Source organism: Acomys minous (assembly GCF_964271855.1).
Source record: "Acomys minous genome assembly, chromosome: 1".
Classification (NCBI taxonomy): Eukaryota; Metazoa; Chordata; class Mammalia; order Rodentia; family Muridae; genus Acomys; species Acomys minous.
The window spans coordinates 29,266,570-29,293,432 of record NC_140483.1 but is presented as its reverse complement, the minus strand read 5'-3'; the positions used below and the strand labels follow the sequence as shown (position 1 = coordinate 29,293,432).

The 26,863-nt window shown below is 38.5% G+C and overlaps 1 protein-coding gene across 5 annotated transcripts in view; it reads left to right on the top strand.

Annotated features, from left to right (window-relative positions):
* KIFAP3 (kinesin associated protein 3) overlaps nt 1–25,750 on the top strand; it is a 135,359-nt gene extending 109,609 nt beyond the window's left edge. For 2 of the 5 annotated variants that reach the window (XM_084753799.1, XM_084753801.1), the window contains exons 20-21: nt 20,645–20,712; nt 24,402–24,540. In XM_084753799.1, coding sequence (XP_084609925.1) covers nt 20,645–20,690 — 46 coding nt within the window. In that variant the 3' untranslated portion in view covers nt 20,691–20,712; nt 24,402–24,540. Of the gene's footprint in view, nt 1–19,079; nt 19,211–20,644; nt 20,713–24,401 lie in introns of those variants that run through there. The other 3 variants (XM_084753797.1, XM_084753798.1, XM_084753800.1) reach the window with 2 other exon arrangements.
* Nucleotides 25,751–26,863: the final 1,113 nt, after the last annotated feature.

The following is a 26,863-nucleotide window of genomic DNA, read 5'->3' as shown; positions in this document are numbered from 1 at the left end:
AGCATTTTACTGTTATTTGTTTTGTGCTTAAACATATATTATACATGTATGCCTTTCATGGTAGTCTCTTTATTTTGTGAACCATTTAATCACAGCTGAAATGTTAGTTGCAAGATCTTCTAAATAAAATAATTCTTTATACTAATTTTAAATATAAATTACATATATATGTATTGTACCTGTCATGGTATGGATGTGGAAATCAGAGGGAGAGTTGCAGGACTCGGTTCTCTCCTTTCATTCTGTTCTCCAGGTTTCGAACTCAGGCTGCCAGGCTTGCCAAGGAGCAGCCTTATACTGAGCCACCTTACCAGCCCTTGATGTTTCAGGCGTTGTTTTTCCTAAGATTAGGACTCTATACAAATCAGATTCACTTCTTTCACTATAAGGCTACTCTTACTGTCCTCCATCAGAAACATAGCTTACTAGGTTTAAGACAAGGCCATTATGAAGCAATATATAATCTTTAAAAAGTCCTATATATTCAGTGAATTGCTAAATCCCTTACATACCCTGAGTTCTTGACATGGCTGCATGCATAGGTCCCTAGTAACTTCCTAGTTCTGAATGTTTGCAGGGTTGTCTAAAAGGACTGCTTGTAGATTTAGATAGTTTCTAAAGCTTTGATTAAAAGAAATGAAGAAGATGGGCTGGAGAAATGGCTCAGCAGTTAAGATCACCAGCTGCACATTCAGAGGATTCAAGATTCAATTCCCAACACCCACGTGTTGCCTAACAAACATCTGTAACTCTAGTTCTAAAGGATTTGATGCCCTTTTCTGGCCCCATGAGCACCAGACATGCATGTGGCATACACAGACCCAAAAGAACACCCGTACATACAAATGAGGAAAAATTTTTAAAAAGCAACTATTTATAAATACACACACATTAAAAATATAACAGCAAGGTTGAGTAGTAGGATCTTATCCCATTTACTTTAAAAATTGCTCTGTTTTAGACATGTTTCTATCTGAAAATATACAAATCTATGCAAACTTTTATAATATGTTATAAATTATGAATATTCGATTATCCAGATGACACTTTTAACATAACATATAAAAAAGTTTCAAACCCAGTAATAAATGCTGTCCAGGCCTAAATCAGATAAATAATGTTAAGCTCTTTCTAGGTTTGTGAGAATTAATGAAGTAGAAATATATCAGAAATTTTCTTGAAATTAATAAAAAAAATTAATTGCTGGGCATAGTGGTGCATGCTTGTAGTCCCAGCACTCAGGGAGGCAGATGCAAGCAGATTTCTGTGAGTTGAAGGCCAGCCTGGACTATAAAGTGAATCCAGGACAGTCAAGGCTATACAGAGAAACTCTATCTCAAAAAGCCAAAATAATAGTAATAAAAACCAAAATTTAAAAAAATAAAAATAAGCATGTATAAGATACATAACAAAGGAGGTTATGCCCGAGATAGTGAAGTGGCCATTGTACTTTTGAACCGTGGGATGATGAAAACTGCTGCGCATGAACAGCAGTGACAGCATGACAATGCATTGAATAATGCAAATAATGCAAATAATTCTTATGAAAATCTTTATTTTTCTTTCTGGATATTACCAATTGTATTTTTCAAGATAACGTATTCCTAGGAACCTTTAATTTTTTCAAAAAATAAAGTGTTTCAGACTTTTTTTTTTAATCTAAATACACAACGGCTAAGAGCTTTGAATTTCTCCAAACTTCATACTTCATGAATCACATTGGATCAAAATCGTGTATATGAGGTAAAGAGAGCAAAGAGTGAAAATAGGAATTGAGGTTCAGAGAGTTTCAGGGAAGCCACTGGTTCTGGGTGGTAATAAACACCGAAGCCCTCAAGCTCAGAAAGAGGCTGCAGCCTTTGTTCCACATAGTCACTGCATCCATTAATCACCAGTGACCTCTGTTTGGGGAGGTTTAGAGAAAATGTTTTTAAAGGGGAGATGTAGTATTCATTTCGCAGCAGGACAAGTCATAAAGCTATTTTGCTTTAAAACATTTGACATGTTTTCTTGCAAACTGAATTATCTGTATTTGTCTTACTTGTCATATTAAGTAATCAGTTCATTACCTTAAATTCTCTCTAAAGATTAGATCCAATTTTATTAAAATGGGAGTGAAATGAATAAGATTATTTTAGTGCAAGTCATTTGCTCACTAACTAAGCAGTCTAAAGTTTTCTCTATGTGGTGCTTGTTTTTGTGCCTGTTAAGTACATCCCAATGAATTTTCTGTATTTGTCTTACTTGTCATATTTATTTAGACTTTTCACAGAGATAGTTCCTTCCTAGCAATGAAAGAGCCTCCTTCCACTGTTTGGACACTAATTATTTGCATTTCCTGTGGAAAATTGGATTAGATTTTATTAGCAAATTGGGCCTGTAACCTTTAAGGCTAGATTTTATTAGATTATCACACATCAGCATTAGCAAACTATAAACTTTACTGCAAATAGAAACACAAGCCAGAAATCTCTGGCACCTGGCGAAGATGTCTTCCCTAGGAAGGCTGCAGTGCTCAGTTGGAAAGGCATTCTGGGTATTTGCTTTCCTTTACAAAGTTTGATGCCAGAGAGCAGTGGACATACTCACATCGATGGAGCGCCGTTTCTATCAGGTGGTCAGAGCAAAGGTTTGAGGGATACACATTAGCTGTGTATAAAGCCCAAAGATTTTCCCAAAGGAAACTACATTATTGACACTTTATTAAGACTTTTGTTTAGGAGGAAAAATGGGATAACTAAATCTATAAGTAAAATAATAGAACTGAATCCTATAAAAATGTTAACACATCAACTGTGTGTGAACTTACGTTCAAAGACATGGCATGGGTGATAACTCTGGCATGGCTGGGAAATTGAACACATCACCACAATTTAAGTGTTTAGTGTTCAAGCTCATGCATTTTTTCAAGTGTATTAGTTACATTTTTGTTGGCTCTATGGGAACAGCAATTGAGATTGAGTTTAGTAAGGGTGTGTGGGTGCATATCGGTAGGCCCAGAGTTCAAGAAGCTGAGGCAGGAGGCTCTCAAAACAGGCCTACCTAGGTGACCATGAGGCCTTGTTTCAAAATAAAAGAATTGCAAATATAAGTTGAAAGAAAGTCAAAAGTCTTTAAGCATAGGCAAGTGCTCATAGAAGATGTTTGGCCTAGACAAGCCTCACATTTGGAAAAAAAAAATAGGAAGGGGGGGCTGGAGAGATGGCTCAGTGGTTAAGAACACTGTCTGCTCTTCTTGGGGTCCTGAATTCAATTCCCAGAAACCACACAACCATCTATAATGTGATCTGATGCCCTCTTCTGGCTTGTAGGCATTCATGCAGGCAGAATATAAATAATAAATCAATAAATCTTTTTAAAAAATAGATTTTACTACAATGAAAATTACCATTTCAAATGCTGCTTTATTCATATTTTGAATAAAATACTACAAGCAATATTTCCTTTAAAATGAGAGAAATAAAGCAATTCCTCTATGCCTTGAGTCTGTGGGTATTAAACTTACTCCTTAACTGGAAAGTACTGTGTACTTCAAGGTCAGCTTACTCATCATAGCCCTGTATTATTTGATGTGGCCTAACTGCTATGAACAGGTTTTAAGTTTTCTTATATTAAAGACATGGAACAGATCGTTTTTTATTCAAACAGCTGAAACTCAGTGCTGGGCTGCAGGCCTTTAAGTGTAATTTTAATGACTTGCCTTGCCTTACTCTTCACGTTGCCATAAGCATTTCAGATGTGCTGCACAAATAGCTTACTAATCAGGTACAAGCCATGTGGGCTGTGAGGCTGATTTGCATGTAGTTTGAATAGGAATTGTACAAGTTATATGTGAGTCATAAAGTAAATTCACATTCCCAAGTTAAGTCTAAGAATAAAGTACTAAGTTGCAATGAATGTACCAGGAAGACCTGCTGTAGTGCACTTAGTGACTGCACTCAGTTTCAACTACAAGAAGTTTCTTGTTGTTGCTATGTTGGGGTGGGGAGTTAGTCTATAAACCTTCTTATAGAAGAATCTAAGACAAAAACAAGGAAATAGAATGTTCTAAACTCAGCCAGCCCAAACCACTTGAGCTGCTGTGACAGCTCATAAAACTGAGAGTAGTTTTTAACTGGGCTCTGTTTTACATTGCCAAAGTGAATTTTCCTTGCAGGAAGTAGCCAGAGGGTTTATTTAGTTTCCAGTCCACGGCTTTGATCTTTCTGTACTGTCACATCTCGGGTTACATAGCCCCTTTTCGCTGCAGTAAATCTGCAACAGTTAATGAGAATAAAATTTCCTCCTTCTTACTGATCGCATGCCGCTAAATGCCAAACCACAGCCAACTGCCTATTTGTATAGTTTCAGCGAGGGTGTATGAAAACAGTGCAATCAGTTTAATCTTGTTGTCTTTGTAATTCATTTTATTGGTCTTTCCTCCTTTTCAAGTGACCCACTTTTTATCAAGACACATGGTTGCAAGACCAAAACTGAAAGAAAGTTTTAGAAAGTGAATAATTCTATGAGGTGTTCATGGGGTGGGGCAGAGAGGGGGTTTACTTGCTGCCATTAAGATTAAAGTTGGTCCACTAGAAGGCTTTTAAGCAGCCAGACCGTTCTGTCTCCTCTGTATTTAGTGTGAACATAAACTTAGACTTAATTAGCTCAGCATTATTTTTTACTTCAGGTACAGAAATGATCCCATTGTACCAAGAGAATGTTGAGCCTTTCGGAAATCTTCATTTCCACATTCTAAGAGCTACTCTTAAAACAAAAATAACACTCTTAATCCACTCAGCCATTTTATCAAGTGATAAAATTTTACCTCTGTACAATAGAATAAATACTACAATTATTCAGTAAATCTACAGATTTCCAAAATCACCTTTAAGTAACTGAATTTTCTGTATTAAGAAGTACATCTTCGGGGTTGGAGATTTAGCTCAGTGGTAGAGCGCTTGCCTAGCAAGTGCAAGGCCCTGGGTTTGGTCCTCAGCTCTGGAAAAAAAAAAAGAGAAGTACATTTTCTTTTTTTTTAACACATTTTTATTGAAAAATAAAATTATTCCTATTACATCTCATTTTCTATCCCATCCCATGCATCCTCCCATTCCTCCCTCCCTCCCACTTTCACCCCAATCCCCCTTCCCTATGACGGTGGCTGTGGGGGACCTCCTCCCCATGAATATGGTGCTAGGGCATCAAGTCTCTTCTTGGTAGTCTGCTATCCTTCCTCCGAGTGACATTAGGCCTCCCCAACAAAGGAACATGGCCAAATATGGGGCACCAGAGATCGAATAAAGTCAGTCCCCAGTCTCCACTTAACGGTGGAGAATGTTCTGTCCCTTGCCTAGATCTGGGTAGGGGTTTGATGATGACTGCACGTATTGTCCTTGGTTGGTGCCTTAGATCAAGCAGAACCCCTGGGCTCAGATCCACCCATCATAATGTTCCTCTTGTAGGTTTCTAGGACCCTCTGGATCCACCTACTTCCTATCCCCTATATTTTTCTCACCTAGAGTCTCAATAGGATGTCCTCACCTCTATCCCACTTTCCTGCTAGGTGAAGACTTTCATGGGACCTGCCCCTTGGGCTAGTGTCCAGTTATAAGTGAGTATATACCATTTGAGTCTCTCTGCTTCTGGTTAGCTCACTCGAGATGTACATTTTCATAGGGAGGTACAAATGATTCTTTTTATGATAAATTCAATTATTATATATACTATATATAAAGTTTATTGTTCACTTGTCTTTAATTTCTTCTGTTGCTGTGTTATGATTGGCAGTTAGGATTTAGCAAGTTGTCTGTATCATGAAATTTACCTTCAGATGACAATTTTGAATGATAGCCAAAATAAATACATTTTATTATGTGTTCATATGAATATTATTAAGTAAAATAAAAAACATAAATCAATTTGTCATTTCTCACCACTTAAGTCACAGTTAGTGTTATAATAATTGTATTCCATAGGATGACATTTCTCATAAAAATCAGAGTATTGGAACAAGTCAGTGATGTGCAGTGCTCAGTCACTGATGCAGCTAATCGTAAAAGCGATGTGTAAGAACAGGCCGGGAACTGAGGAGAACACTTCTGAATTAAAGATCATCCAATCAGATTTCTTGGAAATAGAGGATCCACTTTTTAGACACTGCTAATTGTTGGTTGCTGCATTTCAAAAAGAGGATAGTTGGCCAGCAAAGTGGCTCAGTGGGTAAAGGCAGGAGCCACCAAGGCTGATAACCGAAGCTGAGGCTCTGACACCCGCATCGTAGCAGGAGAGAACTCCCCCAAATGTCCTCCACTTTCATGCCATGGCATACGCATGCACATTTACACACACACATACACACACACACACACACACACACACACACACACACACACACACACACACACACACACACACATGAAAAGAGACTATAGAGGAAGAGTGATTGAAATTCTAAGAAAGAAATACAGTACTTACTGTCTGTGGCCTCTGTAGAAGGTGAGAGAGAGAAATGTTGAAGTTTGCAGCCATCACTGTACTCTTATAAGTATTGCCTGTTTGGAACAGGCCCAAGGTTCTCTTAAACAGGTCTAGAATTTGTCTTGACGTTGTCTTTTTGTAGCTTTAGGTCCATACATAATTCTGGTTTTGAAAGTCCACAGAACATTTCTACACAAAGTAAACATTTTTTTATATTTTTGTAGCTCTTTAAAAAAAAGAAAAATTCATCTTAAACAAATGAAATTGCTCAAACCAGTTCATGTTTAACTTGAACAGTTCAGGACAGGTTCAAATGGCATTACTGCAAAGCACTAGGAACCATGCTGGTGTGGACGCCTGGCTGCTGTGGTCTTTTTTGAGCTTCCAGTTCGTCTGTTAGCTGACGTGTTTGTTAGCAGTGGTGGTTAGCACTAACTAGCATACATGCAGTGAAGGCTTGGGAAGCAGTATGCCGATTTCTGTTGATCATTGCCTTTATTAATTTAATGTTCAAAACTGAAAGCAGACATCATGTGTAAAATGCATTCAGTCTAAAGCTGGTTACCCAATCCAGCCAATCCAGAGACTCATATTTTTATCCATCATTCTTTCTTCACCCTTGTTACAATAATGGAAGTGACCTTTGGTCAAACATTTTACCCTACTCTCTGTACCCTATCCCTGCCTTCCTGAAAATGTTTTTATTGTTGTTGTTTGTTTTTGTTTTGGTTTGGTTTGGTTTGGTTTTTGTCCCACCCTTTTCCCTCTACTGGCTCATCCTGTTACCATAAACTCCACTTGGCCTCACATTACATCCCAACTTCTGCTCATCTTCACTTCCTCACACACAAAACTTCTCCAAAATCTTCAGGTCTGAGGCTGGAGAGATGGATCAGCAGTTAAGAGCACTTGCTGCTTTTGTAGAGATGTTGGAATTAGCCCAGCATCCTCATGATGGGTCACAACCCTCTGTAACTGCAGTGGAGGTTTGGCACCCTCTTATGACCACACGCTGTAGGTATACATACATTCAAACAAAATACACACACACACACACACACACACACACACACACACACACACACACTAACAATAATAATAATAATAATAATAATAATAATAATAATAATAATAATAATAATAATAATACCTAAATTCTAAAAAAAAATTTTTTAACTTTGAATTTTATTTTGAACTTCTTTAGTTTTCTTGTCAAAAATGCCAGCAGGTTTTGTATTACTGAAACAATAGACTCTTCTCATTTGTAACTATTCTGTGCTTAACACAGCTGTCAACCCCTGCTCTGTAAAGCTTCCTTATTTCAAATCATACCACCTTTCTCATCTTTCTCGTCAGCCCTTCTTCATTCCTTTCCAGTGTTTCTGACAGATAATTCCTCTGCTCTCCACCTGTAAGTACTGATTGCTTCAACCAGACCCTTACGTAAGAGTAGCTTTTCACTCCCACTACTTACAGGACAATCCTATTGGTTTGAATACTATCTGTCATCTTACATTTTTTACCAGGGCTAATTTGAACACCACCCTTTTCCCTCTTCTTCTTTAGCATAGCTAATTGAGTGCTTGTGAGATTGTCATGAACTTCGGAATCATCTTTGACCTTCATTTTCCCCACTAGTCCCCTCTCCAGCAGCCAGCCCATCGGGCAGCCCTGTTCTCACTTGGGGCGGTGTCTCCTATTTGGACTTGTCCTGCAATTTATACTGTGCACACGCTAATCCAAACTGCTGTGACCAGAATCACTATGCTCCTCAGAAGCCTCCAACTAATTACCCTGGTTCTGCAGCTGCCTCACCTGCACATTCTTCACAGGAGTCAGTGATCACAGTCTCCTGAAGTCAACCCCTGCCTCACATGCACCTTTAAGAAAAGACAGATTCCTCAGCATGCACCAGGTAGCTCTTCATGGTCTGGCACTTCTCCTTCAGCTTCATCTACAAATGTCCCATTTGTGTCTTTTCCTTCAGGAACAAGTGCTTCCTACCTTGTCACCTTCGTGCTTAGCTTGAGTAGTCACCAGACTTTCTAAATATCTAGCTTCTGTCTTTCAAGTCTCAACTCAAATACTATTTCCTCATAAGCAACTCCTTCACGCCGCCACCGCCACCACCCTGCTCTAAGTGGCCATGTCCTTGTTAGTCTGTCTCTTTTCCTCAACAGTGCAGACTCTAGAAGGACAAGAGCTTCGACAGTCTTACTCCAAGCTGTGCCTGCATACCTGGCACACACTAGATTCCCAGGCAGGGCCTGTGTCTAAACACAGATGAACACATTCCACATCCCATGCTGTATTTTACTTTCTGTGTGAGCTGACTTTTCACAATAAATTCTTACTTTTATACTTAACCTTTACTGTTTCTGTGTCATCCTTTCAAGTGTATAATGCAAAACATGTATTAAATACATGTTGTCATGATATATTGTCTTATATATATCCTGCAAATAGCATTATGTGCTTCTGTTTTTAAATTGTTGGCAGACAACTTTGCAATATGGAAAAATATTTTAATAATACAGATAAAGTATAAGCTCTTTCAATTATTTTATATAGATAAAGATACTTGCTGCTATGTTTAAGACATAGTTAACATTCTTATATACTTCTATTATACATCTACATATCAAATTAAATGTATACTAAGAAGTATTCATCTATGCTAAATGTAAACATAATGTCCTATATTTTTATTTCCAAAAGAAATTCAGAATATTCCAAAATTACAATAAGAGTCTATAAAAGCATATCAGTAGTTCATTTGATTTCATCTACCCTAAAGAAACATTATAGCTTCACCATAACAGTAGAAGAAATAGTGTTAGCACTAAATATCTTGTAATGTAATAGCCAACTTTTTAGAATTACAGAGGTGCCAAGGAGGTAGAGTTCTGGCGAGATGCCCTGGGTTTGATCTTCAGCATGTCCAGGGCTTTAGTGGTAGAAGCAGGAGAATCAGAAGTTCAGGGTCTTCCTGGACTACATAGTAAATTGGGAGCCAGCCTACACTGCAAGAGATCCTGCTGAAATATATAGATATTTTTGTGGAGTTAACATTTATTAGGAAGATAATTTTTCATGCAGGAGATAAATACAATATGTTTAAGCCTCACATAAATTTCATCTGTAAGCAAGTCTTAGAGCCTTATCCTTAATATCTGTTCAAGGTGTGTGTGAACACACTGACACAGCAGCGTGTATTTAAAGTTGGATTTCTAGGAATTGGTGGTATAGCTGAGGATGCTGTGAAAGCATACATTAGTTTCCAGTGCCAAAGAGCAGACGTTCTTCAGCAGCCAGTTCTACCCATCTCCCTTCTTCCACCCTTTCCTGATAGCAACCAGTACAGTGGAAGACTAGTGCACTGGAAGCCTCACAGTCCTGCAGACCCCTGTTGTCACTGTTTCTGGTTCCTAAGGTGCTTCCAACCTTGTTTCTGTAATGGCATTCAAAGTTAAAAGACCACAACATAAATATACAATCAGAGTGAAGATAAGTATTCAGTGCTTTAACATTAAGTTTTTACGCGTGGTCTGTTTAACTGATAAGCATTTGGGTAGGATATTTTGTATCAGTATAATACAAAACTGATCATGTTTTTGAGCACCCTGCTTGTTACTCTTTTCTTTAACTTTCTTATGGCGTGTGTTTTTAAGAGGGTAGTAGTAGTATCAGGCCTAAAAAAGGACTGAAGTGGCAACCACGGAGCCTGCCTGGCTTTGTCCTAGGCCCTCCATGTGCACGCTGTGCTTCTTTAGCTTGAGGCTTTTGTTGACTCTTAAGTAGGAGTGAAGCTGTCTTGGACTCTTTTGTCTGCTCCTAGGACCCCCTTCCTCCTATTGGGTTGCCTCCTCCAGCCGTGGTATGAGGGCTTGTGCCTAGTCTTACTGTGTCTTGTTATGCCGTGTTCAGTTGGTATCACTGAGGAACCTGCTCTTTTCTGAAAGAAAGCAGAGGAGCAGTGGCTCTGGGGGAGGGGAGTGGTAAGGAGTGAGCTGGGAAGGGGAGGCTGCAGTCAGGATGTACTGAATGAGAGAATAAAGAAAAAGGAAAGATAATAAATAGATAAATAAGGAAAGGAATTAGTATTAAAAATATGGATTTGGATATCAATTTTTACCTGTTCCCTCCCACTCTTACTCTCATCTCTTGAGTAAAGTATGTATGTGTGCATATATCTAGTAGAATAAACACATTGAATGTTTTAAATTTCACTGTATTTTCTTAGAAATAGAATTAGAGTTGTCTGGAAAAGAAGGCTAGGTCATCTGAGAAATCATGAGGCTCCTCCTCCTTTTGAAAAGCATGTTATTGCAGTGTCGCCTTTTCTTTTAACTTCTATTACAGAAGTAACAGCTTAGTATTCTCTCATGGAAAAGGAATCAGTTACCTAATATGAATAAGAAGTGCAAGTGCAATATTTGGCAAAGATTCTTATTCTTTTTCAAGTCGAGTCTCCTAAATTTTATAGGCTTAAGAAAACCTTATACTTTTATGTTCTAATAATTCATGGTTTTTAGATGGTTTCTTACAACAAAAAAAGATCTGACCATATTTCAGCCTGTGGTTTTGTAATAGAGATACTTCCTTCTTTAAGAACACATCAATGTCTTAGTGTAATTTGGAAAATGATGAGGTTTAGGGAAAGCTATTCTATCAAGGTATCAAGGAGATTAATGTAAAAGCTGATTTTAATGCCTCCCATCTCATGGGCAAAGGTTTAGTCAATAGAAGCCTACTTTTTACTTTAGATAGGTAGACACACACACACACACACACACACACACACACACACACACATATGATTTCATTCCCAAGGAAACAAATGACAAAAAAAAATTGTTTGCAGAGAGAAAAAGTCTCACTGTATAGTCCTGGATGGCTTGAATGGAATTCAGCAGACAGGATGGCTGATCTCCTGCTTCGCTGGCCCTTGTCCTGCAGCCTCCTGCCTCCTGGGATGTCATGCCCAGTTAGAAAGTTGAACATCTTTTGAAACTATTATTTACTTTAAACTTTTCATTTAGAGAATTTTAGATTACAAAGGATTTGTGAAATATGTCAGTCTCATTTTTTTAAAGCATCGGAATACACTATAGTGGTTGTTCATTTAAGATGAGGATGTCTGCAGTTAGAAGGATGAACTGACGTCAACATCCTTGTGCAGTTTAGCAGGAGGAGCAGTAGGTAGTAGCATGCTCTGGGCATCCATGAGTAGGGTAGAATTCAGAACTGCTTCAGAGGGACAGATTTGGCATACTAATAGTATTACAAATACTGCATTGTGGTTTTGCTTGAGGTGAGTAATTTAGCAAATTTCTAAACATGCTTCCATTAAAGCTAATTATGAATATATATACATGCATATGCTGAGTTTTAAATAAATAAAAGTTTTGTGTGTGTGGTTTTATTTCAGACTATAAGACATAACAAATGCTTTCTTATACTCTAAGTTTAAATATCTTAAATAGTTTTTAAGATTTCAGTACTCTTAAGTAGAAGCATATCAATAATTTTGTGAGCATATTCCATATTCTATCTTAAATAAGGAATGATAATCACACAGTTTCTTTGTTTAGATTTGCAAGAAATTGTATGTAAAATTGGCATATCCCATGTTTTCAGGAGTGTGTGTGTTTCTAGATTTCAGGGCTTTCACAAATAGTATGCAATTATACATTTACCCCAGTCTCTGTATGGAGAAAAAGAAACTATCACTGTTTGCTTTTTTCTTCCAACATTTGAGAACATGAAGCACTGTTTATCACCAGCAAGGAGGGACCTGAGTTATTTTAAATGCAATCACTCTGTTTTGGGCCCTGAGACTTGGAACAACTAATGTCAATGTAGACATGTGCAATTGAGACACTGACTGTAACCTGAACAACAGTACAGAGCTATAGAGAACATTCCCATCACCCTGAGAAATTCTCATTTTCCCAACTTACATGTAAGTACCAGATTGTCAGTCTTTTCTACAACCTCAAAGACTTTAAATACACAAAATAAAAATACCATACCCTAAGCATTTTTCATATCCTGTGCTCCTGAATAAAGAGACTACCAGCACAAGTAGGTATACAGTGTGGGGAGTAATTTGCATAAAATAGCTTTAAAACCCCTTCCCTTGATTTGCTCCTTTAACATGAGCCCATGGGATATAAAGTAGGACATTGCCCTCACTTTCCTAAAGGTCTTCTGCATTTGCATTTATCACGACAGAGAATCTGAGTGTTTGGTTGAATTACCCAGTTTATACAAACAGTCCACTCTCACTATGGCAAAAGGAAGTCTGATTGGCCATGACATTATTTTACTGCAACAATAATTAGCATACCTCTGCATAGGCATAAATCTCCATGACTTATGTAGAAGCCTTGTAAAGGCAAACAAGAGGCATGTCACATGTGATGGAGTATCTCTTTGCTGTTACTACATTGTATGTAGAAGCCACAATTCCAAAGCATTTTTGAGAGCATCTTCATCATTTCATATGACAAAATCTAGTTATAAACAGTACTAAATATATACTTAAGAATGGATTATACTTGGAAGAGACTTGAAAATGTTGCAATCTGAATAAAAGTGATAGTTATTATTCTGCAAAGAAAGAAATTACAAAGTTACAGAAAAAACTAAAACAAATTTGTCAAAAAAAAAAAAAAGGCAGAAATCCCACCCAGACACTCTTGCTTTGAAGTTCCTATCCCTCACTAGCTTTAATAAAGCTAAGGGATTGTCAGCTCATTTGTAATTTAGTTTTGCTGAACTCAATAAATTCAATTACCAGTCCTTAACTAAAGAAAATACCGTGTGCACCGCTGGTAAAAGAAAAAGGTCTGCAGTGTCTCCATAAGCCCTTGAGGATAACTTGAGGACCGTCACAGGGTGTCGGTCAGAACGACAGTTGCTGGAATCCTGTGCTTACACATTTCTTGTCTGCACCTTATTTGCCTGGGGAAAGTTTTAAACTATATTGAAATTTTTCCCAAACTATATTGATTACTGTAAGGACTTTGGACACAAGAGTTTTCACAGACAGTTAACAATGTTTTTCACTTGAGAGAAACTCCGGTGGTATTTCTGTAGGGACAGCAGCATGTTAGACGGGTGTATTGCTTCTGAATGTTTTCAGATGACAAATTTCTATCTTATAAAGAAAAGGGAGAAATGTTTTTTAACAACCAGGAAGATTTTCTATCCTTTTCCATCTCTAGTACTTAGTCTTACCATAGTGGAGGCTAACTAGGAGTCTGCTTGGTGCTTAAATTACAGGAACTAAGATGGTGGTTTACATCTTAACCAGTTAGTCCAGCTAGAGAATGTGGTGCTATCCTGTTAGCTTTGGAATTATGTTTGAGATATTTGACTTCACAGCGTGTTTAGTTTCTTTTCATTTCTTATTAGTATTTTTCAGTACCTAATAGTCTCCTTCCCCCACCTCCGACAAGAACTCTCCTCTCTGCTCAACATCAGAAACGGTTTCCTTTCTGGCATGTGCCTTAGCTCCCCAAGCGGTATAAGCAGATTGGAAAGTTCAGCTGTCATTCTTGGAAGGTCATAGATCACACTAGCAGCCCACGTAATCCAAGAGGGTTTAAGTATCATAGCATTTAGTTTAAAGTGAAATTTGCTCTGACAGGGCTGGCAGACCAATAGGAAAAAGAAATATTTGTGCTTGGAAAAGTGCATATGTAGAGACCAAGGGTATAACTGATGGCTGGAAGTGATTTCAGTCTAAAAAAACAAATCATTAAGAGAGTGCATAGGGGTAAAATACACAGTTCATATTTTAAAGAGTCTCAAAATGAACCAGCAACTAAGGTTAGCATTACATTGTAATTAGTTTGGGTGTTCACATTTAACTCACTCAGTACCAGACAGCATGGTTAATCTGTCAGGGAGAAAACATTGCTCTCTACCTGAAACCTAGAACAGTCATTTTTGTACCTTAAAAAGAACAAAGGCATTAGGACAGACTGTATACACTTGGAATCAGTAACAGATGGACAGTTACTTAAGAGAGGTGCTAATGACTCAGCTTATAGACGCAGAGGTTACTTAAGCCACTCCATAAGTGTGGGGATTCGAGCCATCGCTTGCCATGATAGAACCTGCTAGTTTCAGGCAGTTCGCATGCTTAATTTAAGACATGTAGTTAGATGGTAGACCCTAACTTAAAGACTGCTCTAGAAGTCAGAGACCATTACAGACTTAAATTAATTCTTACTTCAGCTTGATAATCATATTTGACAAGTTGTATTAGGCACCAACACTGCAAATAAGAAGCAAAGTACTATTTAATAGCTGCAGGTCTTTTATCTCAAGCTATTGTTCTCTTTGGACAGCCAGTCTTAAGTTACAAGAAAAAAAAATATTATAAATATTTTCCTTGAATGTGCAGAATAGATAAAGCAAGAATAGAATTTCTGGTAAGATGGTAGACAGGAGGCCAGTGAGGAAGGGCTCTTCCCATGTAGAGGAAAAAAAAAGGTTGAAATTCAAAACCACTTCCATGGATGGAATGCTTGTGACTTTCTTCATGATTGACTGTCCAGTTTTACCCAGACAAGTGGTAGCCATTACCCTGGGCTAGTAAAACAAAAGCATCTAATTTTCTCTCAGTTGATGATAAAAAGAAAAGTCTCTAAGTTCCTTCATCTCTCCCTCCCTCGCTGTGTGGTGTGCAGTCAGTATTCCCAGAAGTGGGTGTGTTGCTGATGGGTCATTGAGCTATTCTTTATCGTCCTTATAAACCTGGTCAAGATACTGCAAAATGAAACAGCAACTTGAGATGTGTATGAAGACAAGTATTAATTGAGATTAGAGGCAAATCAGAGAAGTGGAATGTCATTACCAATAGACAATTTTTACATATTCCCCTTCCATTATTAGTACAAATTAGTTTTTATCTGAAGCATCCGCAGTCACTAAACTGACTGAATCTGTCCCCACAGTGTTTTTCCTCTTTCAAATGACAGATGTCAATAACAAAAGTTTTAATGAATCCCACATGAATGATTTAAATACAGCTTCCTAATATTTACATAATTTGCCCTTTATTTTTTTTAATGAGATTTCTTTTTAAAATATTATTTACAGGGCTGGAGAGCGGGCTAAGTGATTAAGACCAATGTCTGCTCTTCCAAAGGACCCAAGTTCAGTTCCCAGCACCCATGTCAAGCAGCTCACAGTTGCATTTAACTCTAGCGCCAGGGAATGCAACACCTTCTTCTGGTCACTGAAGGTACTTTCACATACACGAAACATTCAGACACACTCATAAAGAAAACAATGAAATCCTGCAAGTATTATCTATAATGCTTTATTTTATTAGTAACAAATATTATATATATATATATATATATATATATATATATATATATATATATATATATATATATATATACACACCTACACACAACACACAAAAGTAAATGTAAAATTACAGCTAAACTTTGGGAGTGTGTTTGTGTGTATGTGTGTGTGTGTGTATACATATGCCAGACTCATTAAAAGACTACATAATTATGCTCTTGGATTTTATTTTCTCAATGATTCAATATCAAAATAATACTTAATACCTTAGGGAAATCTAAAATATATGTGTATTATAGGTAAACTTTAAAAAATGTGTTTTTACTGTTCTTTTCATGACATTTTTTCAAACTATGTTGTAAAAGTAGCAGCACTTTAATATGCAGGTTAAATTACCAGTGCCAGTTGGTCATAGTGGCTCACCCCTGTAATTCTAGCACTTGGGAGGCAGAGAAAGGTGTATCTCTGTGAGTTCAAGACCAGCCTGATCTACATAGTGGATCCCCAGGACAGCCAGAGCTACATAGTGAGAGTCTGTCTCGAAGGAGGGAAAAAACTTCAGTGCCAAAGACAATTGACTTCAGTTCTTATAACTTAGGTTTTAGGCCCAAATTTTACATTCAACAACAGGTGTTTCCTATTTTGTGTGAGCTAGATTATTTCACCATTATAAAATTAAGACATTAATTATCTGAGGAAACAAAACCGCACTCCATCAGTGTTAAATACAGTTTAAATTCGATTAGCTTTGCTTTTAAAACTTAGTGGCACATTCAGAGTACAGTGGTTAGACAAGCTCGCCATCTAGTGATGAGTTTGTAAATTACATTCAGATTCCAGTTGTAAGAAATCACTTTGTTAGGGTGCTATTTACTTGTCCCACATTTCTCTTCCTACAACAGTAATTTCACAAACATGGCATTTTCTTGCTGTTAAACTAACTGGCTTCCTAAACTGTTCAACTTCATCACATGGAAGACTGCAACCTTTTAGCTATGTCATCAAGCATTTCCAACTAATGGGACAAGATTGCATCATTCTGATTATCTGTAGTTATTAAAGTTTTCAGCCAGTTTTTTTCAATTCACCCCCTTAGCTCTAAATTTTAATCTAGATAAGTTTTGTAGCTAAAAGTCCATTTCAGAATAGAAAAGATCGGCCAACAAGATGCCTCCGTGACTAAAGGCACTTACTGCCAACCCTAACAACCTGTGCTCAGTCTCAGGACCACAGATGGAAGGAGAGAGCTGAACCAGTCCCACAAGTAGTTTTCTGACCTCCACACGTGTGGGTGTGCATGTGCATGTGTGCACGCGAACACACACACACACACACACACACACCTTGGTTGTGAACTCTTAACAATCTGCTCACTGTTGTTTACAAGGGTGCTGGCATAAAGGCTCTTCCTCAGGTAGGACAGCTGTACTACATCCTAAATGTTTTCCACTTCTTTGTGCTCAGCCGACACCTTTTCCTACCACAGACAACTTTCTACAACACTGTTAGACTGTAAGTCTAAAACTCTTGAGTTCTCCAAATCCATGCAGCTCTTAGTATGGCGTATGAAGAGTGCTGCTATCTAGTCCTATTCACACTTTAACCTGCGCTCCTGCTGCTTGATCATGTCACACATTTAAGACTTTGACAGAGCACACTGCTTGCTCCTCCTTAGCTGCTACTGTGTCTTGCTCAGACCTCCCTGCTATCTGCATCTCTCTTTTAACCTGTGCAACCTCCCTGTCTCTCCAGACTCATCCATTCATACATTGATACTCCTCCATTCCATGTCAGAGTCTATGCTGGATGCTTCATACACATCAAAGAGTATTGCAACCTTAGTCTTCCCTAGTACTCACATTCTAATCAAGAAACCAAAATATATAAGGCCAGAAATATAACAGCAAATGCCTTAAAGTTGGACCTTCCAGCCTGAATGAATCAGCTGTGGAAATTGCACTATCTCTGACACACTCACATTGTATTACTTAGTGTCCTGATAGACAGGTGTTAAAGCTGTACAGCACCATGCATTATAGGTGCACGCATGCATATTAGACACTTAGTGTCCTACTGTCCAGGCCTTAGAGCAGCGCCATGCATTACAAGTGCACGCATGCATATTAGACACTTAGTGTCCTACTGTCCATGCCTTAGAGCAGCGCCATGCATTACAAGTGCACGCATGCATATTAGACACTTAGTGTGTCCTACTGTCCATGCTTTAGAGCAGCGCCATGCATTACAAGTGCACGCATGCATATTAGACTCTTAGTGTCCTACTGTCCATGCCTTAGAGCAGCGCCATGCATTACAAGTGCACACATGCATATTAGACACTTAGTGTCCTACTGTCCATGCCTTAGAGCAGCGCCATGCATTACAAGTGCACGCATGCATATTAGACACTTAGTGTCCTACTGTCCATGCCTTAGAGCAGCGCCATGCATTATAGGTGCACACATGCATATTAGACACTTAGTGTCCTACTGTCCATGCCTTAGAGCAGCGCCATGCATTACAAGTGCACGCATGCATATTAGACACTTAGTGTCCTACTGTCCATGCCTTAGAGCAGCGCCATGCATTACAAGTGCATGCATGCATATTAGACTCTTAGTGTCCTACTGTCCATGCTTTAGAGCAGCACCATGCATTACAAGTGCACGCATGCATATTAGACACTTAGTGTCCTACTGTCCATGCCTTAGAGCAGCGCCATGCATTACAAGTGCACGCATGCATATTAGACTCTTAGTGTCCTACTGTCCAGGCCTTAGAGCAGCGCCATGCATTACAAGTGCACGCATGCATATTAGACTCTTAGTGTCCTACTGTCCATGCCTTAGAACAGCGCCATGCATTACAAGTGCACACATGCATATTAGACTCTTAGTGTCCTACTGTCCATGCTTTAGAGCAGCGCCATGCATTACAAGTGCACACATGCATATTAGACACTTAGTGTGTCCTACTGTCCATGCTTTAGAGCAGCGCCATGCATTACAAGTGCACGCATGCATATTAGACACTTAGTGTGTCCTACTGTCCATGCTTTAGAGCAGCGCCATGCATTACAAGTGCACGCATGCATATTAGACACTTAGTGTCCTACTGTCCATGCTTTAGGGCAGCACCATGCATTACAAGTGCACGCATGCATATTAGACACTTAGTGTCCTACTGTCCATGCCTTAGAGCACCGCCATGCAGTACAAGCTATTTTCCCAGTCTTCCCTGCCTCTGCAGCGTACAAGCTAAGACCATGTGTGATTGTTGTCTTCCAGGTCCATGTATTTCCTTATGTGCTAGCTCCAAAGCTGTGCTTTACACACGGTAGGAGCTCAGCAGGTGTGTCCTGTGTGAATGAACAGATGTTTGTACAAAGAATCACAGTTACCAAGATTGGAATTACCAAAACAAATCAGAGTTAAGTCAAAATTTTTGATGGTCAGTATATTGCTTAATTAAAAAATATAAAATGCTGATTTCTTTAGTCAGTGATCAATTGATATTAAATTAATTGATAAAAATGAAATATTCCAGAAGGTTAACAGACCATGTCATACAGTTCCATGGAGTCAGGAAATTCCTGTTTAAGTCCTTTTACTTAACAGTCACAAATTAACTCAAGCCTTTAATGAGTGATTACAAAAGTCACTATTCCCTGATTATAAGTATATTGATACAGAAGATTCTATGAAATGGAAGTGTAGAATACCTAAAGACAATCTCAGACTAGAAAAAAAAATCCAATTTAGTAGCAGGTGAGAACTCAGTGTGTGTACATGTACATAAACTTATATACTTAGGCTTATAGTGCCTATATACTTATATACTTATATACTTATATACTTATATACTTAGGCTTATAGTGTGTGTACATATACATAAACTTATATACTTAGGCTTATAGTGCTTCGTCATAATGGCTCCTTAAATTTTTTTAAGAGTGGAGTTTAAATTACATTAATAATGTCAGAGATAGGTTCCCACTGTATTGTACTTGGATCAGGTGAGACTGGGCACATTGGAGGTGGTGTGGCTCCGGCTGATGTAGTGATTTCAGACCACATCATAATATTGAATCTTCAGAATCTTCATTTTGAGGTAAAAAATGAAAATCAAAGTTATTTTGGAAAACAAATAAGCAGAGACTGGAGATTCTGTCCTGATGACTGAGGCAGTGCACTATGAAGTAGACTCCGCACAGGGTGGTGAGGCAGTGCACTATGAAGTAGACTCCACACAGGGTGGTGAGACAGTGCACTATGAAGTAGACTCCGCACAAGGTGGTGAGGCAGTGCACTATGAAGTAGACTCCGCACAGGGTGGTGAGACAGTGCACTATGAAGTAGACTCCGCACAGGGTGGTGAGGCAGTACACTATGAAGTAGACTCCGCACAGGGTGGTGAGACAGTGCACTATGAAGTAGACTCCGCACAAGGTGGTGAGACAGTGCACTATAAAGAAGTAGACTCTGTATGGTTGCTTGGGGAGAGTTTCTGAAGACTGTAATAAAGAACTTTCTAGCAGTCTGACATATGCATGAATGCAAACTGCCTTCTCAGAGTCCCAGTACCCCGTTGCTAGGAGTTCTGACAAGATGAGCTCTGTGAAAAATATTGTGAATTGAAATACAAACAAGATTGTTTCCATTTTTTCCAGATTCTAGGTGCTATGAGCTTATGAAAGAAAAATGCATCAAAAGTATTCTCTCTTTCATGGTAACATCCACTAATAAATTTACTACATGCTCATATTGCTGACTTAGTAATATAAGAGAAGAAAAGACAGGGTTGCTTTGCTCTAATTATAGTAAAATAACGATGATGCTTTTCACTTACGCAGCACTTTCCACCCAAGGATCTCAAAGTGCTTTACAAATGTGCACTAGTTAAGCCTCACAAGCAGCCGAGGTAGGTGCCTCCTCCCTCCCTCCAGAATGTCAGAGCCACTGTGCCAAGGCTCCCTGCTGACTGCCATTTCCCTGCAATGTGCTGCATGTAAAGCGTCACCTGTCATTTTCAGATTTCTGTTTCCCTCTAATCATCACCAGCTTAAAATCTTAGTGAATGTTTCTTGAGGACTTGTTTCAAGTCCTGTGTCCATTAAATCTGTTGGCTTATAAAAAACATTCTGAATGTTTTAATATTATATATTGTTGAATTATAAGTTTTTTTACTTTAAAGGATTTTTTATTCCATCTTCTCCAGAAATCACAAAGGTCATTGTTCCTGGGTATAAAACTTAATAGAAGATTTCCATCCTTTGTTATCTTTTTACCAGAGAGAGCCTTTTTCATTGACCTAGAATTATCTATCATCTAGAAAATATACTGTGTTTAGGTAGTTCAAGGATTTAAAATATTGTATCTGAACACTAAATTCAAAAGTTAAATATCACTCAACAGTCATGTGAAGAAAAAGTAGTATGGTGGCTGCATGCACTAATGTAGGATTTATGGCTTTTACATAGGTTCAAGGAAGCAGAAAGTGAATTTGTATAGACAGGCACACTAAGCAGGATATGGCTGAATACCAATGTGTATAACCACAAGTTACAAAATATTATCTAAAGTGGTGACCACACAAAGCTAGAACAGATGCCGCACATCTCAGCCTTTTCGTTGGGTTTCTAGGTCCCTGGTAAGGGCACACAAGTGTCCCTGATCCTGCTAATGCTAAGTCAGGTCTTCCTGGGTCTACAAGGCATGAGTTTTTCTGCATCACTATACCTTTGTATTTGTGGTTTCTGTCCCTTCTAGAATTTACCCAAATATCTGTCTCCTCCCATTCAAAGCAATATAAAGTGGTACCAGTGGTTAGAGTCTCCTAGCTTTAAGCCAGGCTCCACATAATAGTGCTATATCTTCATGTCAAGAAAACAGTAGAATTAATGTCCATGTGACCCAAAGGTACCGGTCTCCAGGCTCTAACGTCATGGAAAGCCCTGTGCTCCACTGCGTCAGAGCAACCCAAGTAAAAGAGTAAAACTATAGCTTCACAACTACTTACTTCTAAAAGACAGCCATAGCTACGAAAGGATGTACAGAATCACACTATTCTCCAAGCTAGTTAGGATATTTACAGCCTTTAAATGTGCAATCCATGGTATATGAACGATAAATCAAAAAGAACTGCTTTCTACGAGTTAGTTTCAAGTTTTCTTCCTTGGGGAGGGATGCATACATACATACATACATATATACACACACACACACGCATACATACACATACATACATACATACATACATACATACACACACACACATACATGCATACATATCAAGAAGCCCAAGTACTGCCCTACACATTGTAGCATATACTCATAGTGCCACAACTGTTGGCTGCAGACACAGAACCTGCCACAATGCCCTAAACACAGGGAGACTAAAAGATTCCATGCCTAAGAGTAGGGTACATCTTACCTTCACTTACCTGGGGATATAGAATCTTATAGATAGTGTAATTGGTGTAGACAGAAAAGGAGAAAGTGAGAATTTGTCATTTATGGTGAGAAGTGTAGTAGATAGGCACATTAAATATATTTATTAAGTTGACAAGTCACATCGGAAAACAGTGGTGAGGAGTTTAACTGTCCATCATAGAAATACAGAAAAGGAGTCATCCAGCTTGAATGTAGTAGTCTCAGCCTCTGAGAACCTGCTAAGTCCCTCCCTCCCTGAGGACCACTGGCGTGCAAAGGTCAGATGCTCGTGGTGTTAGTCCAGGCTAGTGACAGCAAGTGAACTGCATAGGCTTCTGCTACCCACATGGTGGTGAGAACGTCCCTGTTCCTGCCAGCCTCACAAACTCCCTGCCCATCAGCTTTCATGGAGAATTTCCCAAAACCCCTCTAATGAGACAGTGGATTTTGAAGGTCCCTTCTATTTGCTCAATGATCTGTTACAAGCCTTTGACTTACAAATCTCAAAGGTTTGAGACTGAGAAATGACAACAAAATGAAGAGGGCTGAGGGATGTCTGGAGGGGCAGGCAGATGTCGGTAAGCTGTTAGTGCCCTTACATGGTGAGGGCGAGCCAGTGCTTAGCAGTCACCATAGGCCAACTGCTCCTTAGTGTTGAACAGCCGGATCCTGTGAAAAGCTAGAAGTGTGTTGAATCACAAATTTCTAAACATCTTTTTATTAATTAAATTCCTGACAATTTCATATATGTATATAATATATTCTGATTACTCTCAATCCTCACCCTCTCTGAAGCTGCCTCTAAAATATTTTCCCTTCATCTCAAAGTTTAGTGTCTTCCATGGGGCAAAATACAAAGGGGTATTTATATTTTTACCATTTCAAAATAAAATACAAACTTAAAATTTGCAGCTAGCTTTGAAAAATTATTGATCCAAGGTTTTTCATGAAGAAGTTTTACTTGCCCAGGATCACTCAGTATAAACTTTAGCCTGAAAGGCATACAAATTGTATTTCCCCAAGAGGTAGAGTCACTTGAAGTATACGTCATATATGCAATCCTTAGTATCTTGGCACTTAACTCTTTAGATACAATCTGAAACATGTGCACTCACTTGAATGAACATGCTCTCAGCACTTGATGCTTACTAGTGCACTTCAATATAATCCTTCTCACCTTGTGAGAGGAAGTTATGCAAATGTGAGTGTGTTTTTAATCAGACTGACATTTTGTGGTGAAACTTTCCTTCTGCTTCGTAGAATCTCAACCTTGTCATTTAAATGTACATTTTATTTTCAGAGCTTAATTTCCACATTATAAATGATTTCTTTCTGCTTTAAATTGAGCTCACTAGCATTCTCTGCATGAGCTAAGCATGAGCATGTTGAGCTGCTATATCTGCCTGGCAAATTAACATTTTATCCTTTTCTCCAGTGTTGAATAATTCTTTGCTAAAATGCTTTGCAAAACAGTTTTCTTCTAATAGAGTTTATTCCTAGACAAAAGAAGAATACAAATTTATAGTAATCTTTATCTATGCTGTAGGCTATCTTTGCAACTCTTGGGATTCTGTTTGCATAGAATAAGTCAGCTCTTACAAATGTCTTCTTTTACTAAAAAAAAAAAAAAAAAAAAAAAAAGATACACAATTTGGCTGGTTTGCAGGCATGTGAAGTTCTCTCCTGTTCTTCAGGCACACATGACTTACATGTGTTGGGAGTTCACTGCTAACACTCAGATTGCAGATCCTGTTAATAGGAGGCTAATCTCTATCTCCACAAGACAAAGAGACCTTGTAATAGTCAGCCGACTCTTGCCAGTGTTATCCTTTCCCACTGGAGTAGTGTTGACCATTACTAGAATGTGAATTTGTTCAAATTATTTCATTAGAGCCATATATGTGGATAATTTGTTAAATGCAACTATTTCAGGTGAGTCTTCAACATTATTTGGAATAGACCCTCCTGACAGGTTTCTCATTTTGGACATAGATTGTCAGAGAAAGATATCTTCTTACCTCCATTTCAATGAGAACAGAAAAGGATAAGAATGTCTCTGACAATCATATTACTGTCAGGGAATCTTTGAAGTGGGACATTCTGGGGCCCTGACAGTGACTTGTGCTGTGGGTGTGTGGTTAAAACAGAACAGCTCATCACCTGCCTTTCTCTTTCCAGCCTTGGAATGGATGGCTTTGGACAACCAGTAGGAATCCTTGGACGTCCTGCTACCGCATATGGATTCCGCCCTGACGAACCTTACTACTACAGCTTTGGGTCTAGAGCCCTTCCATGTGTACACTCAGCTTAGGAGAAATCTGTGTGCTGCGTGTTAACTTTGAATCTTGACTCAATAATGCATGTTGTACTCCTGTGGGGCTGTGTTGCTTATTTCTCCATGTTCTTGCTCTAGGGTGACTCTAACCCTCACATCTGTTAAATACAATTGATGCTCTAGTGTTCACTCATCCGGCCACATCTTAAGGTGAATAACATTTCCCATGAGACTGTTGTGAAACTACTAGTCTGGAAAAAAAAATATTACATTATGTACATTAAGTGACTAATTTCTATTAAAAAGTGGCATACATACAAAGTAATGAGCCAAACTCATGTGTTCATATTTACTGTATTTCATAGGAACCACTCACATACATGGGATATGCATACTCTTTTTTTCTTTTTCTTTCTACTTATAAACCCCTTAATGTTTCATGTGAGTTTTGCTAACTGTAAATTTTATTTTAAATGAACCCCATCCTTTTATTCCATACTGTTTCTGGAAGCTTCTTTCACAAAGTTAGTAACTGTATGAGTTTTTTAACTAACAGTGAACATACACTGTACGTGATGTTATATGTTAGTATAGTCTACTGAGTAGCTCAGGCTCGTGCCCTGTTAACTGTAGCAGAATCCTGGGGCAACCTCCGTAAATGGAGCAGGGGCACCACTGGCCTTCTAAGCTCCATTCTTCCTGAAATGTACAGTAGGAGGTGTGAACAAGCTAGTTATTCCTTGCCTTACCTGAGAAAATTAAGGAAAGGACTCTTTCTCTCTTTGCTCACTTAAGTGGACAATCGGAACTGGAGAGGAACACAGTGATTAATTATGAGTTTTGAAAGTAATTCATTGATTTTAAAACATTGACATTTTACTTGAGAAACCAAGCAAGTGAAATAAATATAAGCATAGATTGTTTTGATTACCTCCTGCTAGAGGAAATAACAGGGTGAGCTTTCTGCCTCAGCCCCTGACCATGCTGCTCACTTTAATTCCCGCAGTTAGCACAGAGTGCTAGAGCTGGGAGGGCCCTTTAACAGTTCAGTCCATCTGCCTAAGAAACCACACACTTAAAAGTGTAAACATAACCAACATATGTTCTTACCTGGTACGTGTGTGATAGTGTGTGATCTGGGGTGTTGTTTGTTTCTGAATTCACAACCTGATTGATCTTTCTGAAAGCATGTGATTATTGTCCTTATTTCCCTTTTGCCCACAAAATATTAAAGCCAGAAGGGTTTGAATCAGTACTGTCCAACTCTCATTTTTACAATTAAAAAGAAAAATATCTGAGGTGAAAGCCAGTGAGATGGCGGAGTAAGTAAAGTCACTTGCTTGTCAAGCCTGAAGAAGACCTGAGTTCAAGTGCCTGGAGCCACGTGTTTGAAGGACAGAGACAGTTCCTGCAAGTGTGTCCTCTGACCTTCACCTCCACCTTTTACACCATGATATGTGTGTGTGCACCATTCACAAATAAGTATAAAACATGTATTTCTTTTAAAACTTGAGATTGAATGACTTACTCGTGTTTCTGTATTTAGTCAGTGGTATCACCTATCTTTTTGTTTTCAGTATCGCAGTCTGTGTGCAAATGCTTCCCTGTTGCCTGTCACATGCGCAGGCTGTTAAGGATACAAAGGTGTTGTTACTAGAAAAACGGTAATGCTTGCACCCTGACTCAGAAGAGCATTCCTGAAACTCGCCGCATTGCTGAATCTGACATGTTTACATGGTTCTAGGACTTCACATATTTAGAAACTGTAAGCTTCCTACTCAGGCTTGAATTTATGGAAGTTTGCCAATGTGATTAATAATGAAGAATATCTAAATTCGTGTGTGTGTGTGTATGAGAGAGAGAGAGAGAACAAAAAGGGTTGGCACTTGGTACTTCTAGAAATGCCATTCATAATGTAAGTCATATCTTGGCCACACTAAATGTTGCTTACAAATTAAAGTCACATTTAATTTAATGACATATTCTAGACATTTTCTTAGCGTATAAAAATTAAAATTCCACAAGCATCTTGGAAAGTTGAGCTGGGCCTATACCTGAGTGGTTCAGCATTTGCTTAGTATATATGCACCTAGGCTGTATCCCCAGCACCTCAAATTTAAAAAACTTAATTATGGGAGCTGGAGAGATGGATCAGAGGTTAAGAGCAAGTTAAGACCTGCTCTTCCAGAGGTCCTGATTCAATTCCCAGCAACCACCTGGTGGCTCACAACCATCTATAATGAGATCTGGTGCCCTCTTCTGGCCTGAAGACATATAAGCAGTCAGAATACTATATACATAATAAATAAATAAATCTTTTTTAAAAACTTAATTACATTTTAAATTAGCTTGAAAGAAAAACATA